At 50.9% G+C, this 26,891-nt stretch overlaps 2 protein-coding genes across 2 annotated transcripts; both read left to right on the top strand.

Annotated features, from left to right (window-relative positions):
• The first annotated feature begins 422 nt into the window (after nucleotides 1-422).
• HMOX1 (heme oxygenase 1) lies at nucleotides 423-6,623 on the top strand. The gene is made up of 5 exons (XM_032193983.1): nucleotides 423-520; nucleotides 813-933; nucleotides 3,317-3,808; nucleotides 4,402-4,510; nucleotides 5,999-6,623. Exons 1-5 carry the CDS (start codon nucleotides 489-491, stop codon nucleotides 6,133-6,135), a joined length of 891 nt encoding a protein of 296 aa, XP_032049874.1. The 5' UTR covers nucleotides 423-488; the 3' UTR covers nucleotides 6,136-6,623.
• A 1,632-nt stretch (nucleotides 6,624-8,255) lies between these two features.
• On the top strand, nucleotides 8,256-17,163 carry MCM5 (minichromosome maintenance complex component 5). Its single transcript, XM_032197921.1, has 16 exons — nucleotides 8,256-8,473; nucleotides 8,812-8,938; nucleotides 9,025-9,153; nucleotides 9,598-9,770; nucleotides 11,542-11,697; nucleotides 12,063-12,229; nucleotides 12,864-13,035; nucleotides 13,183-13,294; nucleotides 14,040-14,183; nucleotides 14,296-14,361; nucleotides 15,030-15,206; nucleotides 15,667-15,779; nucleotides 15,918-16,046; nucleotides 16,280-16,422; nucleotides 16,570-16,697; nucleotides 16,849-17,163. Exons 1-16 carry the CDS (start codon nucleotides 8,307-8,309, stop codon nucleotides 16,948-16,950), a joined length of 2,205 nt encoding a protein of 734 aa, XP_032053812.1. The 5' UTR covers nucleotides 8,256-8,306; the 3' UTR covers nucleotides 16,951-17,163.
• The last annotated feature ends 9,728 nt before the right edge of the window (nucleotides 17,164-26,891 follow it).

Here is a 26,891-nt window from a genome sequence, read left to right as displayed (position 1 = left end):
GATTAGGACAGATGTTGTGCGAGCTCCAGAGGCAGGACACAGCTGGGACACAGCTGGGTGTAGGGAGAGGCAGCTCCCCACCCTACCACGGGCATCACCCCTATAAACCCACCCTTCCTTGCCCAACCCCGCTGCCCCAACCCCAGGAGCCCCCCGGGGAAGGAGAAGTGGCCGGGCATCCTCTCGTTTGTGCTGAGCTGTCACGAAGCGTGGGGTGACTTCCTCCTGCCTTCCGAGGCTGGCCTCCTTCGGGGGGGTAGAGGCAGGGCAGGGCGACAGCCACGCTGGGAAGGGAAGTGCAGCCGCGTGTTGCAAGAAGTTTGTGCTCACACTGAGGTCAGCCGTTCGGCTGCTCACGTGGCTCGTCGCTATAAAGCTGGATGCGGGAGCTGGGCTGCCCAGCTCAGACGCTTCGCCGTCCTGGGAGGAGAAGGGAAGGAGGAGCACAAGCAGGAAAAACAACAAACAGAAAAACGACGTGGAGAAACATGGAAACTTCCCAGAAACACGGCTCTGAAAGGTGAGAGCGGGGCAAGGGAGAAAGGGTACATTTTAGTTGAAAAAGTAGTGCATTGCTTCTTCTGCTTTTAGGCACGCTGTTCCTGTTTGCTCTGCAGGGAGCAGCTTGCTCCTCCTCTCCCCTCTGGATGGAGTCTGTCAGTATTCCCCGCTTGGGACAGCGACTGGGATGCTGGTACCCCAGGCTCTTAGGATCTCTCTGCTCCTTTTCCTGCCATCCCAGTCCCCCTGCTTTTCCTAGACAGCTGGAGGGGAGCCACAGCACTGATGCCTGTCCTGCTGCTTTTCCCCAGCATGTCTCAGGACCTGTCGGAGCTCCTGAAGGAAGCCACCAAGGAGGTGCACGAGCAGGCGGAGAACACACCCTTCATGAAGAACTTCCAGAAGGGGCAGGTGTCCCTCCAAGAGTTTAAGGTATGATATTAACGTCAGAGCAGCATGGCTTGGGTGCAGGATTTCCTCACCAGGAAGCAGGCTGGTGGATGGGGCAGGATGTGTGGGGACAAAAGGGGGGAGGACAGGGACAGCATCAGCATCTCCTGTGCAAAACAAACCACAGCACCCTCCTATCCTACCAACCCCTCCTGCAGGATGTTAAGGCATGGCTATGCCTTTCAGGATGGGCAGCCAAGTTGAAGCAGGAAAAAAAAAAAAAAAAGACAGTAAGATTGAAGGGATTAACCTAACTGCGTTTATCTGCCTTCATAAATGCCTGCATGTTAATTAGTGGCGAAGGCAGTTAATGGAGACGTAACAATGCACAGATACGTGAGTGGCTGAAGTGTCACGAGTGGAGCGGGCTAAATTTAGAGCACCCTGAGCAGTTACAGCTAGAAATAATGGTGGGATAGTGATAAAGTGAGGCTGTGAGATCACGTCTGGCACCAAACCTTGCAGTGGTTTAGCTGTCACTTGGGTTATAGCAGGCTGAGATCAGGAACAATTGCTCAAAGGCAGACTGAACTTGGGCAAGCGGTATCTGCTGCTAGCAGGTAGGAGCCTGTTGCTTTTCTTGATATATTAAGAGTTATTTGCAGTTACTAGTCTGTGCCTAACCTGGCTATAGGGGATGCCTGGGATCTAAGCTACATAACAAAGCCATGAGCAAAACCAAGGCAAACACCTGGGCTAGAAATTCCCAGCAGGCCAGAGGAACTGACGCATGGGTTTGCAAATAACAGCCAGTAATATGACCTGTGGCTTAATTACTTTGTTGTTCAATCGCTCCTTGATAAATAAATCCACAAGAATAGGCAAAAGACTACTTATTCCTGACAGGTTGTATTCATGATACTTAGTGAAGCATGAATTCAATCGCAGGTGCTGGCTTCCTGCTGTTAGGAACGGGGCATTTGTTAGGCAGTGAATTTGAGACAGGCTGGCATTAACAAAAAAAAAAAAAAAAAGCCAGAAATAGGCCTCTAAGATTCAGGAGCACAGCTCAGTTTCCCAGAAACTGTTTACACACTGTCAGGGGGAGTGAGAGGTGACTTTGGGCTTTAAAAAGTAATGATGATTTTCCAAATCCATGTTTCCCACTTACCCACTGGCTGCTACCAAAAACAACGGGTCAGGTTAAATTGTCTTAATTTGTTAGGCAATGTTCCTGTATGTGGTTTCTTTTCCAGTAAGCTGGAAAATGGGTTATCATTTAAAAACCTCTTTTTTTTTTTTTTTTTCTGTTTACCCACCTGGCAAACCCACGCATCAGCCCTGATGCACGACTCCCTAGAATCTGAATATCTGTTTCCCCAACCAAGTCACTGCCTGTGTGTATATCAAAGTCCTGTTTGCTGACACAGTGGCGTAAAGTTGAAAAGGCACCTCCTGTCCTGCAGAACCGATAGCTTTGTGGGAGAGTAAGCTGCTTTCTCTCCTGACATCGGTGTAATCCCTCTTCAGACCTGACTCACCTGTACTATGATACCTGTGTGTTTTACCCCTTGCTGTCAATAAGGGATTTCAGTGTAAGCAAGAGGTGTTTTAGGTGTAAATACGAACACAGCTTCTGCAAACAGAATCCCCGGGGAAGGGAAGAACACAGCTAGATTGTCTTACGCCACATGGAAAAGTTGGCAGACAGAAGAAAATATCGCGTAAGCTGGGAAAAAACAACAATAACAATGGTTTCAAAACAGAGGGATGAGCACATAGCCTCTCAGTGATCCTTCACAAAGGCGTTTTTCAGAGGCGGGCTGTGCCTCCAGCCCCCTTTTAGCTTTTGTCCTCAGGGTAACCAAGAGGCAATGCCATTTCCAAGACCAAAAGAGAGAGCTGGGGTGCCTCCACTCCTGGGCTGGTGGGCTGCCAGCTGAACAAATAGGTTGCAAAATTAGCAGGGTGGGTCGCCCCACAAAAGAAAGCCACATCTTGAAGCATTCAGGCTGTAACAATGCATCAAGCAATGTACCCTTGGGAATACTCTCCATATTGTCTGGGGGAATGAAGAGAATAGACCATTGAGTGATTTCGTAAGGCTCTAGTTTCCATTGTATCAAGCTGCAAGGACTTTAACTTGAAGGTGAAAGCAGCAGCTTTCAAGGGCAGGTAAGACCAGTACCTGCTGGAAATGGCTTAGGCCTTACCCGATGCTGCCTAAAGAAGGGGAAGGGCTAGACTGGTGTCTCACTGTCCCTTGCAACTCTGTTTGCCACATAGGAAACCTGCACCATAACAGATGTGCGTGATTAATACTGGGTGTGCGCATGAGTAACCTTTTTCTTGGTGGGATTTGTCCCAAAACCCTGAAGAGGACAGACAGATGCACCTGTACCTCATCCCCTTTCTTCTGTTTCAGCTCGTTACAGCATCCTTGTACTTCATCTATTCTGCTCTGGAGGAAGAGATTGAACGTAACAAGGACAACCCAGTTTATGCCCCTGTTTATTTTCCGGCGGAGCTGCACCGGAAAGCTGCCCTGGAGGAAGACTTGAAGTACTTCTACGGCAGGAACTGGAGGGAAGAGATCCCATGTCCTGAGGCTACTCAGAAATACGTTGAAAGGCTCCACTATGTAGGCAGGAACCACCCAGAGCTCCTGGTGGCCCATGCCTACACTCGCTATCTGGGAGACCTGTCTGGGGGGCAGGTGTTGAAGAAAATCGCCCAAAAGGCTCTCCAGCTGCCCAGCACTGGGGAGGGGCTGGCTTTCTTCACCTTCGACGGAGTCTCCAACGCCACCAAGTTCAAACAGCTCTATCGGTCCCGCATGAATGCCCTTGAGATGGACCTTGCTACTAAGAAAAGAGTCTTGGAGGAGGCCAAGAAAGCATTCCTGTTAAATATACAGGTGAGTAACAACCAGCCAGCCCTGTCTGCCCACACCCTCTCTCAAATAAGATAACAGCTTCAGGGGAATGGCAAAGCCGGTATTTCTGCTGTGGAGCCTAAAGGAAGTTGTGGGTTATGGCAACCTAGTCGGAGTTGGATGGCTATGCTTGTCCAGACTGGGAGCCTAGCAAGCAACTGGTCTCTGAGGGGCTCTTCTCCCTCCTCTGGGGTTTCAGGCTCTTCCATGTGCCATTATTCAGATATGAATGTGTGCTTATACCGGGAGTAGAGATCACCACCTTTCTGTCATTCCTCTTTAGTGCAGCTTGATAGGTCTGTGGATTTTGACCAGCTGCACTGTACACCTTGCTTTCCTTCCCACCAGAACATGGACGTTAACCTTCACCTGAGCTGGAAGCTTCAGGGGAAACCTGTAAAGTGAACAGGCAGACCCCACAGGCAGACTGTTCTGGGCAAAAAGTGGCAAAAAGAGACTTGGGTTGGAAGCTTGTAGGTTCCTTTGGTTCCTAAAGTGCCTGGGGCAGGGGCAAGGGGGGCAGTGAAAGCCAAAGAGCAGAGACCACATAATGAGACACTGTTCCTTCTTCTCAGGTGTTTGAGGCGCTGCAGGAGCTGGTGTCGAAGAGCCAGGAGAACGGTCACCTTGTGCAGCCAAAGGCAGATCTTCGTGCTAGGAGCGTTAACAAATCACATGAGCACGGTAAGACATTTCTAAAGGCTGTTGTTTAGCATTGCCCCCTTGTAGTTTTGCTATCCTCCCTTCCTCTGCTGTTGTTTGTAAAAGTCACTGAGAAATATGTGTGATATCCTTGCCCCGTCTCTTCACCAGCAATCAGTACTTAGTGCAAAGGCAGGCATTGACATGGGCAAAACTTCTTCTAGACATGACAGAGCATGAATGATATACATGGGCTCTCCAGAAATAGTGTCAGTGAGAGAGCTGTACAAGAAGACACTCCGCTCTCATTCTCTTAAGTTTTAGTAACTCATTAGCCACATGAGTTTCAACCACAACGAAACCCGGCCTTAAGGTCACAGAAACAAAGACTACAATTTGGGGCCCAGCATATTAACTGCGATGCTGAAGGAGGGTTCTTCCACACACTCAGCCTTGCCAAATGGCCCGTCCTTTCGGACAAAATCTTTTTCTGATCGCTTTCCTGCCTTTCAGTTTATTATGCCCTCAACTGTTTATTCAAAACAGTTCCTGAAAGTGCAAAGGGTTTATAATGAGCATGGTTCTGCATGGTAAATAGTAACCAGCTCAGACCTGGTGAAAACAGGCTGCCACTCAGTTTTGCAAAAAAAAAAAAAAAAGCTCCATCTACTGGCAAGTGCTGATCATGAACTGGGTATAGCCCGAGCAACCGAGGCAATCCCTTTTTATGCAGTCAGATTTGCCGACTGAAGTAGGAGCAGGCTCAGATGTTTACAGAAGAGACTGGTTTCCCTGATAATGTGTGCTTCCCATAAGAAAGCCCTTATGACCTACCCATTCTGGAACCAAAAGGGAGATTTTTTCAGTGCATACTGGATTGAAGCAGTTTTCCCATGGCAAAGAATGAAAAGCATCCTGGTCTTGCACATCACCAGGCAATGAACCTTAGAGCAAGTTCTCTGAGAAGGGCAGTAAAAGGTCCCTGTGAATCTTTGCTGCTCCTTTTCCAATTGACCCACAGAGATAAGATTTTCAAAAGCGCTTGGTGTTGGATGAGGAATCCCATTCTGAGGTTGTACTGGGACAATTATTTGTCTGGTGTGCTAAGGACTATCTGTTTAAGGCCATAAAATGCCTAACAAATGGAAAACAGGAGAAAAAATGTCTTTTAAAATTCGGTCTTAATTTTTTATTTAGCTGTCTTCTGCACATATCAGGGATCTGAAGGAGTCCCTTGAGGAGCTGGGCAGAGCATTTACAAGTCAGAGGGGAGGCAAGGGAAGAAAGAGGCCAGTATCCAAGCACAATCAGAAGGGTTGTGAGCCTTGTGATACCCAAGTCAAGTCATTTGCTTCCCTGGCTCACCTGCCCTGAGAGAGCAGAACCTGCTGCTGCTGTTTCCCCCAGCTTCACAGGGCTCTGGGCCCTCTCCTCCTCCCCTTGATGGCTCCAGCAGGGTCTGCCCCAGCACACCAGCATCGACTTGCCTGAGCCTATCTTCATCCATGTTATTTTCCCTGCTTGCTCTAGGTCCAGCGCCTGGGAAAGAGAGTGAGAGGACAAGCAGGAGTCAGACAGACCTGGTGGGCACCTCTCCCCTCGTGCGGTGGATCCTTGCGCTTGGCTTCATAGTCACGACAGTCGCCGTGGGCTTGTTTGCTATGTGAACAAGCAGGACCTTCACCTTCTCTTTGTGCCTTCCCTCACCCTGAACTAATCCATCTTCCCCAGTCCCTTGAGAGAAATTCCCCTCGACTGGGTACTGTGATCTTGGCTCTGCCACTAATATTTGGAGACCTTTCTCCACAGAAAGCAGAGAGTGCTGCACGGGGGTTCAGGCAAAGTCTTTCCTGTGCTTGGTGTGAGCTCTCCTTGGAGACTATATCACCAGAACCAAGGGCAGGAAAGGTCTAAAAACAATGGCCAAGAATTGTGGTTGCTTTACAGCATATCTGCAAAAATCCTACAGGATCGGGATCAGAAATGTAGCTTTGACACCTGTCTTGCCTCAGAAATAAGCAGTTCCCCGGAGCTCTGTTTGCTCAATATTTCATACTGCTACATAATACTGTGATCACTGTTTCTGCGGAGCCGTGCAGCTCCCGTGGGTTACAGACTGTTTTATATGACACTATCAGGTCTTTGTTAAATCTTTTTCCAATCATTTTTTTCCTTTTTTTTTTTTTTTTTTTTAAAAAAAAAACAGATTCTGCTTGTTGAAGATACAGTGTTGTTCTTTTGTCTGATTATATAATTTATATACAGAATAAAATTCAACGTAAAGTCTTTGAGCCTGATGTTTCGTATTGTTAAAGCCTTGCCTGGGAAGAAAGGAGGTGTCTTTCCTTCCTCCCCATTTTATGTCTTTTGGATCTGCTGCCTCCACAGACGTGGCAACAGAGGAAGGTGGGAGTTATCAGAGCCAGCCTCTGTTCCCACTCAGTTCTAACAATAACCTGTCGTACAAGCTGGGGCAGGTTTCTTCAGCTCCTACACGCTGGTCTCCATTTCTAGAAATGGAACAAAATTCTGCAGTTGTACAAAGCATCTTTAAGGGGTGGCCACTGGATGTCAGAGCTGGCTGCGGTCCTATTAAGAGAAAAATGTGATGAGACCTTCAGCTGGTCCCAAAAAGGACAGCTCTCCCTGGCTGTGGCCAGCTGAGGGCTTCATTAACTAGACTGCGTTTGTGAGAACTTCCCCATGAATCAGAAAAGCACTCGGAAATCAAATGCATGCTAGGCTTTGACTGTACCTGACAGCTAAATGGGGAACAAGCATGCAACAGCATGCCCTCACCTAGGTGAAGTCACACCAGCCCAAATCACTCCCAGAATCTGGCACACGTGAGGTAATGCTAAAGACAGTCCAGCTAGGTGGCACTGCTGGAGCAGCCTATGCACAGCCCTTTTCGCTTCCCTTTTGTCATATGAGGTCTGAAGACTTGGGTTGGTGGCCAGCTGCTGTCCTGCCTGCTTAGGAGGGTCTTCAACTTCAGGAGTCACTGCTGGAGGGGCTGTTTTTCAGACCCAGCATGGCCATAACCTCTCAGCTCAGTCCTTTCCTCTGCTCCAGCAGTGACTTTAATCCCAAGAGCAGAACCGTGACAGGGAGCAGGAACCAGAGGGCAGGTCCTGCTGAGGAGCACCAGCGGGACAGGGACTGATGCTGTCCTCACCTACCCCATATCCTTCTAAAATCCCCATTACTACTTCTCCCCGTGGACCCCGTTTGCCAACTTCTGGTAAGAAAACAAACGGGTAATTCTTCAAACAGGTAGCCGAATATTTGAAAAGCGAGAACACAAGACACAACAGATACTCAAACATAGCCATTTATTGAAATTCATGCAGAGTTCCACCTATCCAGTGCTCCAAAGTATCCCACATACATCACTGTGGTCCTACCAGCCCTAAGGAAGCCTTTGGAGGCTGCAGCTTTGTCCCTCTTTATGGCTAAACCTCCACCCCTGCTGCCCACCACCGCCCCCCACCACCGCCATTACACGCCCCCTTCCCGGGATGGTTTCACCCGTCCCCCCCCCAGCGGGGCCAATGGTCCCGCCCGTCCGCCATTTCGCCTTCCCCCCTCTCCTCTCCTCCAGCCTCTCGCGCCAAAACCTCGCCCGGCACCCGCGGCCAATCGCTTCCCGCTGAGGGCGGGGCGGGAGGGCGCCTCGGACCAATAGGCGGCGGCGCGCCGCGGGCGGGCCAATCGGGAGGCCGGGGGCGTGTTCCCGCCAGCTCTCCGCGGCGCGCGCTTTTTTTTTTTTTTGCCGCGAAACAGCCGTGGCGCGGCGGTACCGCGGGGCGCGGGGTTTTCGGGGCCGGTGGGCGCCATGTCGGGCTTCGACGAGCCCGGCATCTACTACAGCGACAGCTTCGGCGGCGAGCCGGCGGCCGACGAGGGGCAGGTGCGGAAATCCCAGCTGCAGCGGCGCTTCAAGGAGTTCCTGCGGCAGTACCGCGTGGGCACGGACCGGACGGGCTTCACCTTCAAATACAGGTGCTGGCGGAACCCCTGGCGCTCCCCTATAATTATAATTATTCTATATCTATGTGCTTTTTGTAAAAATATATGGCTTTTTTTAATGAATCAGCGCTGTATCTCACAGTGTCACTGCAAGTGCTGCTGTCCCTGCTTTACTCCCACGTTTTAAAGCCTTTAGGGTGAAAGGTTTCCCCAAATCCCTGTAGGCTTCCCTTAATTCTCCCCCTATTTTCCCCATCTCCCCTCCGAGCGGAAGCCTCTTAGCAGCGCCTGCCTGCTCTGCACCCAAGGTCCTTGTGGGTTCCTCCTGGTGCTTCCTGCCCCGCAAACCTTCCCCCCTTGCTGCCTCGCAGGGATGAGCTCAAGCGGCACTACAACCTGGGCCAGTACTGGGTGGAGGTGGAGATGGAGGACCTGGCCAGCTTCGATGAAGATCTCGCTGACTACCTGTACAAGCAGCCTGCGGAGCACCTGCAGCTGGTAAGGATGGAGGGGCTGGGTGGCTTGGTGCACTGACATCGTCATGCCGTGACACCCTCCTAATAGCCGAGCTGTTCCGTTCCTAGCTGGAAGAAGCAGCAAAAGAGGTTGCAGATGAGGTCACCCGTCCTCGTCCTTCAGGGGAGGAAGCCCTCCAGGACATCCAGGTCATGCTCAGATCCGATGCCAACGCAGCCAGCATCCGCAGCCTGAAGGTGAGGTGGTCCGCTGCTGCCTGGGTGGCAGGGCTCACCCCTGTGTGATTGCAGGGGAAGCCTTTGATGCTTAATTGCGTAATTCAGGATGTGGGTTGCACGCTAACTTACAAGCCAAGGATACTTTTGCAGCTTAAATCTGGCTGCAAGGGACTGTTATCCCCGATTCCTGCTATGGGGACATCATTGCTGTTAGTGATGCTCTGCATATAGTGAGTGTCCTTTCCTCTCCTGGTTTAAAACAAACAATTTAAGTCATGCACCCACATCCTACTACTATACAGCAAGATACGCTGTCAAGAAGCACAGGCTATTTTATTCTGGTACTATGGTCCCATAAATGTGGGGAGTGTATCCAAGAAAAAAATGTTTCCTTGACATCTTGACTTGCCTATCCATCTTCCAAGTATTTTTCTCACCTCCCCTTCACCTTTTCCCTTACAGTCCGACCAGATGTCCCACCTTGTGAAGATCCCCGGGATCGTAATTGCGGCAACCCCCGTGCGAGCCAAAGCCACCAAAATAGCCATCCAGTGCCGCAGCTGCCGGAACACCATCAACAACATCGCCGTGCGCCCGGGCCTCGAGGGGTATTCTCTCCCTAGGAAATGCAACACGTAAGGACTGACCTGGGGCTGTGTGTGGCAGGGTGGTGAGGGAAAAGTCAGGAGGAAAGGACCCCAGGAGGTCTTTAGTCCAGCCTCCTGCTCAAAGTGGGGCCAGCTCTGAGACCAGAGTGGTTTCTCAGGGCTTGCTGTCCCAGCACAACTGGTCTCCAAGCACAACTTCCTAATTGATCTTATTCCTATAAAATCACCCAGAGCCTGAAAATAGAGGTTCAATAAATCCCTCGGTAGGTTGTTCCAAAGCATCCTGTGAGGGCTTCCACATGCAGTAATGCAGAGGGTGCCTCTGCCCTCTCACATGTGTGTAAATCTCACTTCAGCACACTGCTAAAGCTGCATCTCTTCCTCCAGCTCCTTTTGCACAGGGTTTTGCTCCTGTTTTGCAGAAGACAAGATCCTTTATATACCTGTATTTCCTGTGCATCCAGCATCCCTGTTGCTACAGACACAGAAGCTTGCTTTTGGCTTTCCTTCTTGACCTCTCCCGCACCCTTTTCACTCTCGCACTTTCATCTCTTCCATTAACAAACAAGATGAACGAAAACCCTTTCTGCTTGTCAGGCTCCTGTGCTGGCTTATCACAGGCTTACTGAAGCAGCTTTGGTGGCTGTCGGAAGGTCCCCCTTCCACATTTCGTAGTGGCTTTGTCTTTGCTCTCTGCTGAGGCTGGCTGTGCTAAAATCTCCTGTGACGGGGATTGTTTGTTATCACTCCCTAAGCCATCTGCTGCCTAACTTCGCTTTCCCCTATTGCCTTTTGTACCTAAAGGTTCATTCCTGCCTCGAGTTGCCCCATAATACTGCTTTAAGCTCCTGTCCTTGCTTCCTTAGTAAGTTTTTTATCTTACTCAAACTCCTTGCTTCCACGTTCCCCCTTCCTGGTGGGCTTTTCATCACATTCTGTAAGGATGCTCCGCCACTAACTTCCAAATCCTGCTTTACAGCTTCTGATGCCTGCGTGAACCGCGAACATTAGGCTGCTGCTGTGCTGCAGCTCTCACGCTAGCTGAGCCTGACGGATTGTGCCTTTGAACTCGTGCCTGCCAGTATTTATTTCCTTTGCCTTATCTCTGACACAGCCTGAGTGGTCTTTGGGATAGGCATCACTCCTGGCTCCCCGTCCTTGGCTGCACAAGTTGGTCGGCACAGCTCTGGTGCAGCGGGACTGACGCTCATCAGGGTTTTCCTCCTTTGTCTCATCCAAAAAACCCTGCTGCTGCCTGCCTGGAGTCAGGCAGTGACTGCAGCGTGCTGAGGAGTCAGCAGGATGCAGAGGTGCTCCTCGTTCCTGGGAGTCTGTAGCCTCACAAGGTAGCTACGCCGAGCCGGCGTCTCGAGAGACTCAGGGGTTGACAGCAGCCTTGTCACGCTGCTAATTGCTTTCTCACCAGGAACCACTTAACGTTTGCCTCGTGTGCGAGGTTATAAAGAAATATGTCCTGTCAAGTCATTGAGTCTATGCTGTTATCTCCTGCGTAATTAGTGAATTAGCTCCCTCCTTGCTTGTAGCTAGCAGGGGAGAGGGAGGTGGCTGGGAGAGTATGCAGGGGAAGCATCGCCGTGTCTTTGGCTTGTTGTGGTGCTCTGACCTCGGTGCCTGCTTTTGGCAGCTGCTGGAGGAGAGACAGAGGGTTTGGTGAGCCTTTCCTATGGTGACAGTGTCTTTCTGACCTGGCAGAGGTGGGCTGCTCTCGGCTGTGACTGCTGTCCCTTCTACAAGTGCCAGCCCCCAGCTTACTCTCCTGATCGATCTCTCCACACAGAGAACAGGCTGGCCGCCCGAAGTGCCCGCTGGACCCTTATTTCATCATGCCAGATAAGTGCAAGTGTGTGGACTTCCAGGTCCTGAAGCTGCAGGAGTCCCCCGACGCCGTGCCACACGGGGAGATGCCCCGGCACCTGCAGCTGTACTGCGACAGGTAACAGCAGGGGCTCTGCGAGGGCTGTGGCCGTGCTGGTGATGCTCTTGGGGTGACTTTTGGTGGCATTGCTCTCTGCTCGTTTGCTTCCTCCCGTGGCTGGCATTTCTCAGCCAGGCTGGACCACGTGTGGTGTAACCCCAGCCTCAGATGGGAGCCTCACCAAGCAGGGTCAAGAGCTGTAGACTGGCTTGTCCTTCCCTTGGCGTTTCTCAATTTAGCCCTGACTTCTCTTTTGGCAGCACACATTGCTGAGTGCTGGGCCTCCAGATTCTTCTGGGTGTGGAAACAGAGGGGCTGATGGTTGTTGGTGGGGCCATCCTTTTCCTCACCACCATCTTTTGCTTTCACCTTTCTTCTCTTAGGTACCTGTGTGACAAAGTTGTCCCAGGGAACAGAGTCACTATCATGGGCATTTACTCCATCAAGAAATCTGCCCAGAGCAAGAACAAGGGTCGGGACAACGTCGGCGTGGGCATCCGAAGCGCTTACATCCGCGTGGTGGGCATCCAGGTGGACACAGAGGGCTCAGGTGAGGGCTGCTTTTGGCACCTGTCTGGTCTTTGGGGATAGCCTGGTGTTGGGAGAACCCCCTTCCTGAACAGGGCTGTCCCTCAGCAAGAAGTGTATGAAATCACAGCCTGGGTTCTTCTCTTGCTTACGCAGTGAAAGGTTCAGCCCTGTCCAGGAGGTCTGGCTTACCCTGGGTGCTGTAAACTCAAGTGTCCTATGTGACTTTGTTTCAGAGATATTAAATGAGGAGGCTTCAGCCTGAGTCCTCCAGGGTATTTAAGTACTTCCATCTTATTGATCTCAGTGGGAATTCACTAAGCCATCCCTGAGGATCTGGGCTGAAGTCAATGGTTAAAATTGAGCTATGCATTTACAATGTGCTCCTGACTCTAATTTCTCCCTCTGGTTCCTCTGAGCTGCTTTGCCCAATATCCTTGCTTTTCTTCTTTCTTTCTCCTTCCTTCACCCAGCCTGGAAGCACAGAGCACACCTTGCTGGGATAGCAAATGCTTGCTCCTTCCACCCTTCAGACCTGGTGGCATTTGGTGTGATACAAGAAGGACTTTTGGTCGCGGTGGATGGGGTGAGGGGAATAGCATCCCTTTCTTTACAGCATCCATCTGTTCACCGTCATTCTGTCCTTCCCCACGTAGGACACAGTTTTGCTGGCTCAGTGACCCCTCAGGAAGAGGAGGAGCTCCGTTGCCTCGCTGCCATGCCCAACATCTACGAGACGATAGCCAAGAGCATCGCACCCTCCATCTACGGCAGCGCCGACATCAAGAAGGCCATTGCTTGCCTCTTGTTTGGCGGCTCTCGCAAGAGGTGGGGAGAAAAAAACCATTCAGGGCACAGAGCCCTGGCACAGTCCTCAGGCAGTGCCACCAGCATCTCGCGACTTGTCGCAGTGTGTTGGCACTGAAATAAAGGCTCACCATGTCTCCTCTGTATCTTTGAACCCTGCTGCTCTAGGCTCCCGGATGGGCTGACCCGCCGAGGAGACATCAACTTGTTGATGCTGGGTGACCCTGGCACGGCCAAATCCCAGCTGCTGAAGTTCGTAGAGAAGTGTTCGCCCATTGGGGTAGGTGATTTGAGGTCTCTGCTTATGGTGCAGCTCATTTTTTCCTACTCCTCCCTGTGTAGCACTGCAGACCATGGTCCCAGCAGATACCTGTCAGTAGATACCTCCACCAGCTAGAGAAGCTTCTGGTGCTGCAGCTTCTGGTGCTAGCAGAAGGTGGGGTACAGGACAGGAGGCGAGGGAGGGAAGGGGAAACAGGTAATGCCTTTCATTATGATGTGAGCCAGGCCCTTTGCAGTATCCAAAGACGTGACCAATGCTGCTGTTTGGTTTTGAGCCTTGATCAGCAGAGAGGCTGGCTGGCCAGGACAAATGAAGCCGCCTGCGTCTCGGGCACGGAGCTCCAGCCTGAGCCCAGGCATGAAATTATATTTTCAGCTGTGTTTTCTTGTAACCTCCATTAAAGTCAGCCTCTGACTGCGTTGTTTCCTCGGGGGGGAAAACAAAGCTAATGCAGCAGCCCACCAAACAATGAATCACGCTGTGCTCTGTGCTTAATACCTGTGTTTGTGTGTCTACAAGCCCTCGGGTACATCACAACTGCTTCGTCCGAGGCTTGGGACTGCACAGTAATCCTGTTCTGTGTGCTTTTGGCATGTGCTGAAGGGTTTTCCTCCAGGGCTTTGCCCTTCCTCCAGCACCTCTGGCTATGGTGCAGAGCTGTCTCGCTCCCCAGTGGTGGCCGTGGGCTCCTGGGTCGTGCAGTGGCTGATGTGCTGTCCCCTTCCTCATCCCATGCACCCAGGTATATACCTCAGGGAAAGGCAGCAGCGCTGCTGGCCTGACAGCCTCGGTCATCCGCGACCCATCCTCAAGGAGCTTCTTCATGGAGGGGGGAGCCATGGTGCTGGCGGACGGCGGAGTGGTGTGCATCGATGAGTTTGACAAGGTAACGTGGGGTGTGTGGGGCCCAGCGCTCAGCTGAAGGCCACCGGAGGTAACTGACAGCGGCTCTTATTTTATTTTCTCTTCCCACCTTGTTTTCCACCTTGCGTGAGAAGATGCGGGAGGATGACCGCGTGGCCATCCACGAAGCCATGGAGCAGCAGACTATCTCCATTGCCAAGGTGAGAAGCCTTCTACAGAAATTGCCTGGCATCCTGGTGCCAGACCTTCTCTTAAATTGGGGTTTCAATTCTTTTCCACTGTCCAACTTCTTTTCTTGCAGCTTCCCTCCCTCCTCTTCCCTCTGGCTCACTCCTGAGCTGTGCACTCACTTGTAGAACAGCCACCGCAACTCGTCCTTGCTGGTCATGCTTACTTGCCCCTCCTAACCTGTAAAGCCACAAAGAGGTGTTCAGCTGCATATATCCATCCACCCCATCCATTAGATCTTCTTCTGCCTTCCCTTTGTGAGACCCTTGGCACTGTTCCTCAGCACCCAGGAGCACTTAACCTCAGTTTCTGGCTCCACTTGCAAACTTGAGGGTAGTCTTGTATGTCTACCCTTGATGTGAGGTTTTAAATGAAGTTATTCAGTGCTCGAGTCTCAGCAGAAGCCAGTCTTCCTCCAGATGGATGCATGGGTCCAGCCCCGTGCAGCTCCTGTGGTCACCCTCTCCAATGTTGGCATCGTTGCAGAGCAATTGGGTGCTGCTTAAAAGGGCTTTATCTAAATGCTTGAGGATGAGTCCTTACAAAACTGCTCTGGAGCTCTTCCTATGAGTCCATAGCCTCCTAGCCCTGCTGTTTTGTGGACGTGACCTTGACCCTGTCCATTTCTCTTTCCCTGCAGGCAGGCATCACAACCACACTGAACTCCCGCTGCTCGGTGCTTGCAGCTGCCAACTCCGTCTTCGGGCGTTGGGATGAGACCAAAGGCGAGGAGAACATTGACTTTATGCCTACCATCCTGTCCCGATTTGACATGATCTTCATCGTCAAGGATGAGCACAACGAGGAGCGAGACGTGGTGGGTTGGGGCATGCTGTGCTGGCTCTTGCGGTGTCATCAGTGTAATGGGAGCAGCAGCAGGGCAAATACCTGGGAACTTAAATAGCTGTAGTGTGGGGCTGAGAACCTGGGGAAGAAGCAAAGCAAGGTCTCTTGCCTTGCTGGCATGGAAGAAGGCAGCCTTCAGCCTGGTGTCTCTCTAGCACCAGAACCAGGCATAGCTGTTGGGCTGGGTTATGGGGATGCTTTATGCATTGCCAGCAAAGCTTGGTCCCCCTTGGTCCTCTGAAGCACTGTTACCTCCTGCCAAGCCTCTACCTCATGGGGACAGAGTTTCTGAGCAGCCGTGTCACTGAGCTGCTGCCCTGGCCCTGTGTTGAGCCAAGCCAAGCTGCCCCCCTGTTTTTTGGGAGGGTGCCATGCCGTGGTCAGGTCAGAGGGAGGATTTCTGCTATCTGACCGCCCCCCCACTCTCCTAGACGTTGGCCAAGCACGTGATGTCCTTACACGTGAGCGCCTTGACGCAGACCCAGGCCGTGGAGGGCGAGATCGAACTGAACAAGCTGAAGAAACTCATCTCCTTCTGCCGCACGTGAGTGCCTGGGTCACACCGTGCTGCTCAAGCCGTGCCTCGCAGCGGGGCAGCCAAGCTCCTGGCTCTGGGCACACGAGGGACACCCTGCCAGAGGCACCTTCCTGGCAGTGCCATGTCCCCTGTCCCTTCCTGCAGGAAATGTGGCCCCCGGCTGTCGGCGGCAGCGGCGGAGAAGCTGAAGAACCGCTACATCCTGATGCGGAGCGGCAGCCGCCAGCACGAGCAGGAGAGCGACCGCCGCTCCAGCATCCCCATCACTGTCCGGTGAGCACCCCGGGGCCTGGCTCTACCCAGGGCTGCCATCATCCACCCAAACCTATGGGGTTGGGATCGAGTCCTTGTGTCACTTGGGATACCGCTAGGGGGTTAGTGGGGTGCTCGGGAGAGCCCCTTGTGAATGGGACAGCACTGGGGGTGCCTTGAGGGGTGGGTGGTGGTGGGAAGGAGACCCCCTGGAGCCCCAGTAGAAAGCAAGGAGCATCCCCCTCATCTTGCAGGCAGCTGGAGGCCATCGTGCGCATTGCAGAGTCCCTCAGCAAGATGAAGCTGCAGCCCTTTGCCACTGAGGCAGATGTTGAGGAGGCCCTGAGGCTCTTCCAGGTGTCCACGCTTGATGCGGCCATGTCGGGCAGCTTGTCAGGTGAGGATGGGTGATGCTGCATTTATTTACAGTTTCCCTAAAGATCTCTGAGATGTACGTGTGTGGTAGGAGATATGGGAGACGGGCACTCTTGACTTAGAGACTGATGTCTGGGTGGCACAGAGCTCACACAACCTCTCCCCCCAGGGGCGGAAGGCTTCACGACGCAGGAGGACCAAGAGATGCTGTCCCGCATCGAAAAGCAGCTCAAGCGCCGCTTCGCCATCGGCTCGCAGGTGTCAGAGCACAGCATCGTCCAGGACTTCATGCGGCAGGTGGGATGGGGTTGGACCATGAAACCAGGCTCCCCAGGCTGCTGCCCTGGGGAAAACCACAGCCTGGCGTTAGCCATTGTGGCAGCTCCCTGCTGGGCTGTAGTGGGCTTTTCCCTGACAGATTCTCTCACCCTGCTCTCTCCTTCTCCAGAAATACCCTGAGCACGCCATCTACAAGGTGCTGCAGCTGATGATGAGGCGGGGGGAGATCCAGCACCGCATGCAGCGCAAGGTCCTCTACCGCATCAAGTGACCTGACCCCAAGTCCCACACGCAGGAGGGAAGAGATGGTGGTGGCTGCCTGGCAGGAGCCCTGGTGCCTGGAAGATTTTCCTTGGGGATCCAAACAGCCTCGGGCCCCTTTAACCAGTGTTTGGGGCAGCCAGGCTTCCCCTTGGATGCTTCACTGTTCTGTCATTTCAGTGTTTCTTTAATCTCTAAGAGCTTTTAGTTTGTATAAAAATAAAACCTGGTCTTGGTACCCTTGCTTTGTTGCCTGGAGGGAGAGAGAAAATAAATGTATCCTCCCTGTGTGGGAGGTGTGGGATGGGGGTTGAGGGTTTATGAGCTGCTCTTTTGAGCTTCGAAGCTGCAGTTCACTCATCCCTCCTTCCTCTCTAAGTGTTTCAGGAGGCAAAATGCATTATTCTGCATAGCCCGTTAGACTGGAGAGGGGAAAAAAAAAATCCAACACAGGCTTCCTTAGTGGAATAAGTGTTCAGAACCAGCAGAGGGAACTCGAGCCTTGAGGATGCTGGGCTGCACCCTCCAGGGCCTCAACAGCATCCTTGTGTTTTTTGGTGTCTGTGTTGGGAGAGGCACATCGTGTTCTTGGGATGGGGCCAGAGCTGGCTGAGGCGTTGGGGTGTCCCTTCTGAGGCTGTACTGGCCTTTGTGGGGCTGGCTGTCCACTGGAGCAACAGTCTTCCGCTCTCTATCTGCTGTTTTTTTTCAGACTTCTGACTCCTGCAGAGGATGGGATGGGAGAGGAGAGGAGGGTGTCCTAAAGGCTCCATGCAGTGATGGGTCCCAGGCTGTCCCAATTCCTCGCTGTAGGGTCATGGGGTGTGCAATGCTCCCAGCCACCTTTGTTTTACCTTACTTTGCATCCAAGCACAGCTCATGTGGAAGAAATCCCGAGCTTCAGTCCCTCAGGGAGGAAGAACTGGGAGTAACAGGGCTGTAAACTCCCCTGGAGCCCAACATCCCCCAAATTGACAATGTCCAGTTGAAAGCACTCTGCCTCCCTCACAAGCTCTCATGGCCCTGTTCAAGCACTGTGTCCCCTCAAATAGCCAACACAGCCCCAAAACAACATAGTATTATGGTTATTTTCCAGCCACATGCTGTATGTAGCCCACACAGCACTGTAGCAGGTGTGTCCTACACATCCTGCAGCCCCTGCCACCCCTCCCCAGTACCACCACCACTTCTTTGGTAGTGGCAGGTGTGGAGGTTGATCACATATAAATCTTTTTTGTTGTTTCTTCTTGGTTGTTTTCATGACATGTTACGGAGCGGGAGAGTATTTCTGTGACGGGGATCAGAATGATTGATCTCTTCGTGCTACGAAATGTGTTGATTATATGGTACGAGGTTATGTAAGTGTACATACAGCTCGAAACAACGCTATTTAGCAATTAATGTATGCAGCTCCATCACAAGAAGCGGAGCTGGGCTACGCACAACTTTGACATTATCTTCAAACTCAGGATTGCTGATTAGTAAAGGCTTGTTTTGAATTCATGCTGCAGATGGAAATTTGGGGGGGGAATACCAGTTCTCATTTAGGTAGAGTGGTAATTCATGGGAGTATCTACCCTCATAAGGGTTCAGTGGTCCCCCTGGTGAAGAAGACCAGACCTTTCCTCAGCTTCTAGCTACTTGATAAGGACAGGTCATGCTCCTGGTGAAGGTGATTCTTCTCAGCCATCACTGATGTTCTGGTGCTCTGAGACTTGGGACAAAGTCATCGGGTGTCCTTGGATGCCCAAAACCCCTGTTCTTCACTCCAAGGCCAACAGAACAAGTGAAACCAGACAAACTTAGCCACCTCATGTCTCAGCAGTGCAGTGTTCCTTTACCTAGCCTACAGAGCTGACTTTGTCCCCTTTGTCCTCCTCTTTGGGCCAGAGGAGCTGTGCCCTAACAGCATTTGTTTCCTCTCCGCTGACTGTGAGAGGAGGCCAGGGCAACCAGCTCGGGTGGGTGTTTCTGCATCATAGGCACCAAACAGGAGGTGTGTAGATCCTCCCTCTCCTGTGCTGCAATGCGGTATCAGAGGAGAAGGGCTTTGTTGAAGGCTTGCTTTGGGCTCCTGGCTCTGGGGCAGCTTCGCTAGGCTCAATTCCCTGTTGTCCTGCACTAAGCTAACCAGAACATTTCTGGGGAAATGTCAGTGGAGCTCCACTACCGCAAAATCCAGCACAGCTGAGTCATCACATCTGCACCACTCAGATCTGCTCCATCTCCGCGTGAGATGAGAGCTGTTGCAATGCAGCCACATAACCTCTGAGCGTGTTGTGAGTGTCACTTCCTCCACAAAATAAAACAAAACCCAACTGCAGAGCCCTAGGGGCCATTGCTCAGGGATGCGAGATAAACAGTGGCAAGCACAATATGCTGATATGGGCAACGTGAGAAGCAACCTGACCTGGTCTACCAGGCACTGACCTCAAGCAAGCAAAGACCCCATGGAAAGTCACGGACGTGTTGTAGCTTGGGGTGCCTGCAACGTGGTCTGCTGGGGAGCATATCGTGCTGAGTTTCCATCCCTTTTGGAGGTCTGAGTAAGTCTGTGATCCCCTAATGCTGGGCTGGGTTCCCTCAAAATCCCAAACCATTCATCGTCCCACAGCCATGATGTACAAGTGCCTGCTACTGCATTTCATCCCATTTTGCCTATCCATTTGCAACATATTCCCCACTGCTTCTTGCACACCTCTGCTCTGAGTCTTTCCCAGCAATGCCAGTTACTCCATTTTCTCCTCCTCCACCCCACCTCATGTCTCATGCTTGCTCTCTTTTTCCCTCCATGGCCATCCCCCCATTCACCTTTCTGGCCACAGTAATCTGTCCTTGGCCACCTTGCAGAGCTCCCAATGCATCTCCTGCTTCTGTTTTCAGGTCTGCCAGCTTCAAAGGCAGGCAGGACATTGGGGTAATAATGTCCTGGATCAGCTCTCAGGGCGTTCTGGTAGAAATGGGACACCAAGGGACATGCATCAGAGAATGTCCCCTGGACCATCTGCTGCTTCTTGGCCATTGCTTTCCTCCTGCCCTTCAGCTTTCATCTGGCCAAACTGTTCCATGTCCTCTCCCTGGTCTTTACCTCACTTCACCAGCCCTTTTGTTAGTAATCTTTTTTTTTTTTTTCTTTTTTCTTTTCTCTGACTGCTGCTTGGGAAATCTGGCAAGAAAGCGCACAAATCTCTGGGCAGAATGGCCAGAAAATACCTGATTTATGTGCCTTTTGTGCCACAGTTTTGGGCTCTCAGAATTATCTGCCTGTTTTGATCAAAGTACCAATGAAATACTTGCTCAGTGGAAAGCAGGTCTATCCACAGCTGGCCACATGCTGTGCGCTCATCAGCAACCAGTACCTCTGCGGTATAAATAGACACCTATAAATAGATGTGTAGGCATCTTTCCTGTCTGGAAACCTTCACCTGATGGAATCTGTCAAGTCTCAAGCTGCACCTGGTGCTTTGTGGGCTTCAACTGATCTTGAAGTTGAACTTCATAGAATGAAGTTCTATTGACTAAAGAGTTCTTAGTCAATATTCTCTCTATTGACTCCTTAGTCAATAGAAGTAGGGAGTTAAATGCACACTGCTTGAGATGTTTTTCATTTTTTTTAGAGCGACTGTTGATGGGTCATCTAGCATACAGGCAATATCACCATCCTAGACCATCATGTCAGAATAAGGAGCACAGTCAAGATTCAGTTACCACCTACTTGTGTTTCATGTTGAGGAGGTGTCTGATGGTCTGACCAGGATGCTGTGCCCAAATGGAGTGCAAGAGGCTGTCACCAGTCTGGAGGTTTGCTTGGCCATCTGTAGGGGCCCAGACGGCAAAGGGTGATGGCCTGGGCTGGGGAGAACTGAAGGGTATGAAGAGAGAACAGCTTGCCTAGTGCCACATGGCTCTCACAGGCTGGTCTGTGGCAGAGTCTTGCATGCCAAATCTTTTGGCAGTAGAGCTGTTGTTACACAATGCCTGAATACCTGGTTTCTCCTGAATCAGGCAATTAAAATATCATGGTTTCCACAGCAACATTGCTACCGCCACGCTGCACCAACATTTTACTGCACTGTGTTGGGGTGCTGATGCAAGTAATAGATGTATCACAGGGAAAGAGGGCGAAGCTTCCCCAGTATTGAGATGAACTGAAACTTGAGGTGTTGAGGGTCGAAGGCTCCTTTAGGCCCAGCTCACCTGACCTCCTGCAAGACACAGGCCCCAGAGATCTGGCCAAGGAGTCCAGCAACTTCAGGGCACCCCATGGGCAGAAATTCTCACTGGCTGCCTTCATCTAATGTACAGCCTTCTTAGTTTGCTTTCTAAAAGGGTGAAAAACAAAGACTCTGAAGTGGCCAATAAAGGCTGATGACAACAGAGCTCAGAGTTTTTCCTGATGAGCATCATCAATTGGCAGGGAGGTGGAGTAGCAGAAGTCTGCCTATTTGTGGACAGGTCACCACAACACAGCTGCGTGTGGTCCTGCAGAATCAGACAAGGCAGATCCACATCTGTATTTCATGTGACCTGGCAAGCATGTTGCCGCAGTGATTCTCCATGGCATGCTATCCAATCTCAGTGGGGAAACCAGGACGTCTGCTCTTTTGTCTTTTGCACTGGACAAAAGGGTAGGATTAGGTCAGAGGACCAGCTCAGAGGGAGAAGCCCAGCGTTTAACTCCCTGCTCTATGAGAAAAAACAGAAAACCTATTTGTTTGTAGCTCTTGCTGAATGCCCCAAACCCAGAGACACACGATTTACAGTTGTGACCCCTTCACCTTTCTTGTTCCTCAGAGGATAAAATAGTTTCCTGTTTATTCCAATGGGCAGATGTTGTATCCACAGGGGAGAGCAGAATTCTTGGTTAACATGGCTTAGGTCCAGATACATTTTACAGAAGATGCTTGGTGTTTTTTTCTGGGCCATCCAGCAGCTGAATGTCATGCCTTTGGGAACAGGAGAGTCCCAGGCAATTTTCAGATGCTTGAATATGGGAGAGGACTCGATCCCCCCATGCTGGCATGGGCAAGCAGGGAAGAAGTCCTGAAGGTTTCCTCAGCCCCTACAGCAAACATTGTGTGTTGGAGTATGTCAGGAGCTAAAGGGTCTCCCCCTCCTTCTGCATCTGGTGCAGCTGTGCTCCAGGGATGTTCTGCTTCACCCAGGGGAGAGCACAGTGCACTATCCTAGGATCTCATAACCTTGGCCAAAACCTCTAGTAATGAGCTGAGATGCCCAAAGAAGTTGGACATCCAGAACTGGTGAGGAAAACCCCCCGTAGTCAAGTTCTCTTGTGCCTGGACAAGAGAAGTCTGTGGAAATAAGCAATCCCTGGAAATCATTAGAGAAATATTATCACCATGGGAGTCCCTCCACAAGCTGCTTTTGTGGTCACTTGGAAGAAGAAAGTGTCCCAGGATGCAGAGGATACAGCCCCTGGGGAGATCCTTGCCAGACATATGATGGCCATAGGCCATTTCTGGTCTTCTCCATCAACATGGAAGGGGCAATTACATTTCAATGCCCTTGGGCAAGGAGCATTGAAGACAAATGCAGGAGAAAGACAAAGCCTTCTGCCTCCTGCGTCTGTATGTTTCTCTTTTGACATCCAGAGTACTTCTCATCTTTGCTTACCATTTTTACTTCTGCCTGGCAGGGCTGTGTTGGCTGTTTGTATTTTTAAATGCTACATTGACCCAGATTTGAAAGAGGCAGGTGGTGATCCAGGCAGCAGGTTTCTATTTGTCTCTGCTCATGCAGTCAGCTATGAATTGCTGAAATGGATAGAAATCAAAACCTAATCTCCAGTGACCCATACACGGGCATCAGAGTCATCATTAGGCTGGAAATGGGGCACTGAGACACGGGCTGCAAAGTGGAGACATAGCGAGCGAGCCCAATGAATCAGCTATGCCCTCTGGAAAAGCCATAGCTGGTACCAACCCTGATTGTACTCGCTGTTTTTGCTTTCCAGCAGCACCTACAGTGTGAATCTGCAGGTCAGGGAAGATGCTAGCTCACAGGCAGTGCATGAACTAAGGGCTTGGGAGAACCCCTATTGAAGTGATGATTTGTTTTTAGCATGTAAGCCAGCTGCTGGTAAGTAAGAAAGGATGTAAAGGGTTCTGTTCTGGGCCCCACAGCAAGAGGTAGGTGAATTCTCTACAGCAAAGATTACTTGTAAGGTCTTCTCTCTTAAAGATGCTCTGAAGAGTTTTGCCTGGCTGATCTGCATTTCCTGCTGCTTCAATTACATCTTCTGAGCAGCTTTAATGAAATTAAAGCTACTTCTGCTTGATACCGGTTTGTGACAGTGTGGTGTCCCAGGTACAACTTTCAGTCCCTGTATCAGCTATGCACTCCTCCCGTGCTGTTGTCCTATTGCCACCTCTGGTCTGCTCTGGTCTTCTTGCACCCTGTATGCTGCCTCCATTCCCATGGCACATGCATAGCCTTATCCCATACATGTCCTCATCATTGAATCACCTAGCCACCCCCTTTGGGGCCTCCTCCACTACTTGTTTTTCAGTTTCAGGGAGGGTGTGGATCAGGGCCCTGCTGCCTGGAAAGAAAGGAGTCCCTGCTTCGGTGCACTTCAGGCCAAATACGTTGACAAATAGCAGAGGTGAGGACTGTGATGTGTTAGCTAGAGAAAAAGTGATTGCAGTGCTTCTCTGCAGAAGGTAAATGGGTTTCTATTTAAGCGTAAGTTAAATATCAGAGGAATGATGATCTTACAAATGAAACACAACACCTCCAGGGGCTTATTCCTATATGAGCCACTAATTTACTGCGTGACCTTCAACAGTTCATCCAAACTCTCTCTGCCTCAGTCGCTTCTTGTGTCAAACCATCCCCGTGACAGATTCCTTCCTTGGGGAGGTCTTGTGAGGACTATGCATCTCCACAAGATCCTCGAGGGATACATCAGAGACAAAGCGTTACCTCGCTGGGACCGCATTTAATATTCCCCCTGATGTAATGTGGCACATCAGCTCGCCTGTGCTAAGCCTGGAGCCTCCCACTCAGAGCCCGTCCCACCTGCCTCATGCGAAGGCGTGTGTTGCCCCTTTGTAGCCACTTCTCAGCACCACTGCTTCCTCTCGCCCTGCTTTTCCCGGTATCTTTTTAACCTCTCTAACACCTCCTCTCTTTCTGTAGCCTGCCGGTCTTCAAAGAACAGCCCTTGCCTTGGCACAGAGGGGCACAGCCTATCACTTCCCTTCAAAAAGAGATGTTGCCTGAGCAACCAAAGTTTTGAAGTCAGGCAAAGTTCTGGAAAAAAAATATACACCAAAAAACAACAATTGCGATGGGAAATGACACTCAGGAACAAATGTACGACGTTGCCATGGTAGCCTGAATACTTGCATGGAACTTGGTGTTTTGAAAATATAAAAAGACTGTGCTTCAAGTGAGTCCAAGTAACTTAATGCCTTTGTCAGGTAGCTGCACAATGCCAAGTGTCTGGTGTTTATATTTTATACCTGGCATGCGAATGACTCTAGTGCTTCCGAAATGGGAGCGACTTCTGCTCTCAATTCGATGGAGGACTATTTCAGACTGCAGGCTTTGCTGGGTTGCCTGGCCTGGTATTGATCTGTTGGGGTTATTTCTGTCGTTTGAAGTCCATCAGTTCTTGGTTGTCTTGGTTTCCATGTCTGTGTTTTATCTGTTATTTCATTTGATGCACTTATCCGACAACGTCTGGGAAAAAAAAAACAGCAGGTGAATTGTTCAGAAACAAGGATTTTCTTCCTAGTCCCACAATAATCCATGCCTTACCTCTGAGCCATGAAGTGCATGAGAGGCTTTCAGGGGGCACAAACTGCTTCATCCAGCTCCTAGAGCAGAACCAGAAGTGATTTTTCTCTGTCGGATAGGTTTCTTCCCCTAACTGCAGCGAGGAAGAGGAATAAGTAGCCTAGGCTGTATTCCAGTGCCTGTTTTATGGATGGTCTTTGCAAACCCAAAGGAGGGAACCAAGGCCACCTGAAGTTCTTCAAGTCTAGAGGACCATCCAGATCTGGAGCTCATCACCTATCTCTAGATAGGCTTGAATCTCCTGGCATTTGACATCTATTTGGTAGGGCTTCCTGTGGCCTTGAAGGGCACAAAGAGAGAGGGAAACCAGGTTTTAGTGACCTCTTGCTATTATCCTTCACCATCTCAGGGAGACAGCCCTCTGGTAAAAGCAGTGCAGATAGGAAAAGGTCTGTGTAATGCAGAACCAGAAAAGGGCTGATATGTGGACCAGCCACTAATCCAGTGCTGAGAAGTTTAAATCCTAAATGATCGACAGGAAAGGGAAGGGTTCTCAGCACCTAACTGAGAAACACGCTGGGACCCCAACACTGCAATCTGTTCCTTTTTGGTAGACTCTTACTGAGAGGTGAGCACGGGGACAGTTCTCCCAGCAGGGCAGATGCCTTTGGCAGAGCCAACCTACTGCTGTTGGGTGGAAAACAGCCTGGCTGAGGACTCACCATGCTGTGAGTGCCAAGAGGCCAGCGATGGCCCACTGCGTGCCATCCCAGGTTGGGTACGTGCACAGAGAACTGTGCCATGGGGACTTCCCACTCCAGGCTGGATCACAGCTCGGAGGTCACGTTCCACCATCATCAGTGAGCTCTTTTTGTTTTCCCTTGTCTACTGGAGAGTACGTTTCTATTTCCCAATCCATCCTCGCCTTGCATCATCTCTGGTTCTGCTTTATCTGTGCTGGCCTCCTCCCCGTTGCCCTGGGTGGTCCGGTGTTGGCTGCTCTCACTTGCAGGCTGTGCGGGAGGGGTCTAATTTGGAGAGGGAGCGGGGATTTCTGTGCAACTTGGCAGGAGCTCAAGCCATGTGCCCAAAGCCTGCATCTCCCGGGCTCTCTTCCCCAGGCCACCACACTGAAATTCCCACTCCCCTGGTCCACACGCATACCTCACCCCGCGCTGCTCCTCTCCAATTAGAGCATTAAGGAGGTAGTTTATGTCAAGCACTTTGGAGGGGACGTCTCTGTTCTTAACTTAATTATTTGGCATTACAAAGGTTTCTAGCCTCTCTCTCCCCCTTGACAGTTTTATTATGGAAATATTTTTTACTCTGGGCTCTCTCCTTTGTGTTTCTCTATGGCGTTTACAATAGGGACTTCTCAGTGCTTGTTTTCAAGTAGCTCAAACGAGAGATCAGTTTCAGACAAAACACGCAGCTGGCTCTGAGGAGAGGAACGGAGAAATGCTGACTGTTTCACAGAGACATGCTGTGCTCAGCTCCAACACCCCAGCATCCAATCCCCACACCTTCCTTTTCTTCTCTTGGCCTTGATGCCTGCAGCAGACTCAAGGGAGAGGACCAGCCTCATGCTCTGTGTCAGGTCTCTCTTCACAGTTGTGCCCTCTCAATGTTATTTGGGACCATGGGGCTATGAGCTTCATCCCTCATGGGAATGCTCTGTGGGTATGAGTCTGGATCTGAGCCCTAAAGTCTTCTCCAGGGCCATACCCACAAGCACTGCAGTACGCTGAGCCTCCTCCTAGCAATGCCTGGCTGCTGGCAGGAAGGACATACCAGCTTTTGGAGCTGTGCTGCTCTGCCTAGATTCTGCTTCTTACCTACGGTGTGTGCAGAGCCATGCAAATGAGCAGAAAGATGTGGTACTGACCGGGCAGATGAAGATGGCCTCCAGGGAAGGGTGAGAGAAGAAATGGAAAGTGAGGTCACTTTAAATGTTTACTTGAAATGGAGCCCTTGATTTGAGCTTGTTTGATGTCCATGGCAGTTTTCCTGGAGATTAATTCCACAGTTACACCATAAAAACTGTATAAAATCTATAATCACCAGCACATTTGGGATTGTGCCACTTTACAAGAAGAGCACTTGCTTATGCTCAAGCCTACAGTAATTCCACTCAGGAGACATATTTTGTGCCATAAGGGTGAAATATGTTTCTGAGACCCATACTTT

The sequence above is a fragment of the Aythya fuligula genome, chromosome 1, assembly GCF_009819795.1.
Source record: "Aythya fuligula isolate bAytFul2 chromosome 1, bAytFul2.pri, whole genome shotgun sequence".
NCBI classification, from domain to species: Eukaryota; Metazoa; Chordata; class Aves; order Anseriformes; family Anatidae; genus Aythya; species Aythya fuligula.
The sequence above is the reverse complement of the archived record's forward strand: the minus strand, read 5'-3'. Positions and strand labels throughout refer to the sequence as shown.